General features: G+C 37.2%; 1 protein-coding gene across 1 annotated transcript in view; it reads left to right on the forward strand.

Moving 5' to 3' along the window:
• Window positions 1-1,587, forward strand: part of LOC104076150 (hemicentin-1-like) — a gene marked incomplete at both ends in the record, with an annotated part of 142,926 nt that extends 141,339 nt beyond the window's left edge. The window contains 2 exons of the mRNA XM_009576914.1: window positions 101-274; window positions 1,474-1,587. Coding sequence (XP_009575209.1) covers window positions 101-274; window positions 1,474-1,587 — 288 coding nt within the window. The remainder of the gene's footprint in view (window positions 1-100; window positions 275-1,473) is intronic.
• Between the last annotated feature and the right edge of the window lie 1,244 nt (window positions 1,588-2,831).

The following is a 2,831-nucleotide window of genomic DNA, read 5'->3' on the forward strand; positions in this document are numbered from 1 at the left end:
GCTAGTTAAGGCTGCAACCAGATTCCTAGACTGAACAGGGGACAGAAAATTGGCTTTTCATAGAGGTCCTTCCTCTGGTTAATGATTTTGTTGTTCCTAGTGTCTCCAACCATTGTGGGTGCAGATGGCCATGGAAATGCAGAAGATGTTGCTGTTATCCTCAACAGCCCAACATCGCTGGTTTGTGAGGCTTACTCGTATCCTCCAGCTACAATCACCTGGCTGAAAGATGGTAATCCTTTAGAATCAAACAGAAATATCCGTATTTTACCAGGTAAATTTTTTGTTGTTACTGAGAAATAACGTAACACTTTATTATTTTATTGTTTAGTTTCCTGTTACAGTTTTTTTTTTGAAAAATCAAAGGTTATATTTCTATTAAGTGCAATGTTTGTAGTTCTGTAGCACTTCCCATTCCAATATTTTTTAAGTGCTTCACAATTAACTGATTATTTGCTTGTATTTTATTTGTATGCAGGTATTTATCCTTTTATTCTGTAAAGCTAAATGATGGCAAACGAGTTCATTGGAGTTAATAGTGAATGTAAATAACTTGAAATTAAGTGTGGAAATTAGACGGAGAGAGATATAAACAGCACATTAGTAAAAACAATGAGGTGGCATTTTCTAGATCATTAGTAGTTTGCCATTTTTAATTCGTGCAGTAACTCTCACCTAGCACATCTATGGAGGTGGAAAACAGGAACAAGCTTCACTGGTAACAGTGAAGTAATGTAGATGAGCAAGTACTTTAGCATTGTTAACTGCAAGTGTTCAGAGAAGGAAGGAGTCGATATTCATAGCGACGAATTACTATGTGGGGGGACAATTTCTAGGAATGCAGTCTGAAAAGACTTGCAGCCAAATTAAATAGTGACTTATCTCTGAGAATGCAGACAATATAAATCGTAAACAAACAGGATACTATGGGAAGGAAATTGATGGATGTCGAAGTAGAGGCCACCTGAAGTCTTAAATCCCACCGATTCGTTCATGTTTACACTTCTCATACTGTGGCTGTTGCTTCTGTCCATTCTGCAGAGGGAGTTAAGGGCCTCCTTCATATGAAGTACTGCACTGAAACAGAAAGGCAGTTCAGAGCCTCACATCCACCCCTGTATGTTGAATAGACTCTTTTTGCTTAGTTTTACCGATTATGCCTCCTCTCCCTTTTTCTGTGAATGAAGTGCAGAACCCTAAATCACTTTTTCCTATCTAAATATCTTCAAGAAATTTCTTGTACAGAACTATGTTAACAAATTTTCCAAGAATCTGTAAGCAACAGGGGTTGTGATCCAAAGCGCTCCTGCAAATTGTTCCATGGTATACATGGTGGTAAGCAATCAGTGTTTCATGCTCATCTAAGGGCAGAATTTGGACCAAAGGGTTGAAAGCATGCTGCAGAAACTATTTAGATAATTGGGAAGCAAGAGTGTAACATAGATACTATTAAAGAATGCTGTCTTTTGGCAGGTGGTCGAACCCTGCAGATTCTAAATGCACAGGAGGACAACGCTGGAAGATACACCTGTATAGCCACAAATGAGGCTGGAGAAACTTTGAAACACTATGAAGTAAAAGTCTACAGTACGGAAATACTTCCAAATTTTTTAAATTTTTTTTTTTTTGTGTGCAGTCTTCCATTTTTTCCCCTTTGCAGTGTTACCTATCCTGGCGAATACAAGGATTTCTGTTAGTAGCTTTGTTTAGCAAATATCTGCATTAGCTTATGGCACTGCTTGAGGAAAGACACTAGCAAAGTTTGCTGTTGCATCCTTTACAAATGCTGCTGTTGGGCTAAAAATCTTTGTACCACCCGGGGGAAGACATTTAAGAAACATTGAACTCCAGTTTCTTCTGAAATGCTTTTTTGGTAATGATTTTCAAATCAGACGAGTGCAGCACAATGGAAGATGTGAGCAGAGAATCTTGTGAGCAAAGAAACTATTTTAGAAAAAAAGGAGGGGAGGGGACCCGTAACATCTAATGGGAAACTTTCTTGAGTAAGGTAAAACAGGAGGATACTATTTTTATATCCTTCCATAAAATACCATATGCAAAAAAGCTTTCCCATTCAAGGCTTCCCGTCAGCACATTGTCCTTTGAGCATCTGTGCCTAATACTCTATTTTAAAGCTCAAACTCTTCATTATGGGCTCAGTCAAGCATGATCTTTCATCTTTTTTTTTTTTAATTTCCTAGTCTGAATTGGAGTTTGGTTTGCTCCCTCACAGTAACCGTGCTGTTATTTTAATTACACTGAGTCCCTAATAAGGCCCCATTGGATTCGGAATAATGAGAAGATGACAAAATAGTTCATTATTGAAGTATGGCTATGTAGCAACATAAAGCCCCCCACCCCCAAATGCCATTGCAACTGTCAGTTATTATGGTACTCTAAGCATTAGGGAGAATTTAACATTTCCCGTTGAAAAAAGAATGGAAAATGCTTTGAAAGCATTTAAAATAATTTAAAAGATATTATGAGACCAGGGTGGGGGGTAGCTTAAGAATTTTGAAATGTTCTGTTTTCATTCTGATTCAGAAGGAAACGAGATTTTGCAACACTGGGATTTCAATGGAATGGAAATGTTGAGTTTTGACCAGCTACTCTGAGTGTGGACTTCGGTTCAGACATGTGTTTCTGAGAATATTAGTTTCCATTAAAATGCTTTTTAATGACTGCAGTACACTGAACTTTATAGAATTCAAGCCAAACACATAATAAAGTGCTATAGCTAGGTAAGGCTATAGTCAGGTTTGCATGTCTAAAACTGCTGAACACAGTTTTATATGTTTTTATATTAATACATATACTAAAAATAGTTTAAA

Source organism: Fulmarus glacialis, unplaced genomic scaffold (assembly GCF_000690835.1).
Source record: "Fulmarus glacialis isolate BGI_N327 unplaced genomic scaffold, ASM69083v1 scaffold974, whole genome shotgun sequence".
In the NCBI taxonomy this organism is placed as follows: Eukaryota; Metazoa; Chordata; class Aves; order Procellariiformes; family Procellariidae; genus Fulmarus; species Fulmarus glacialis.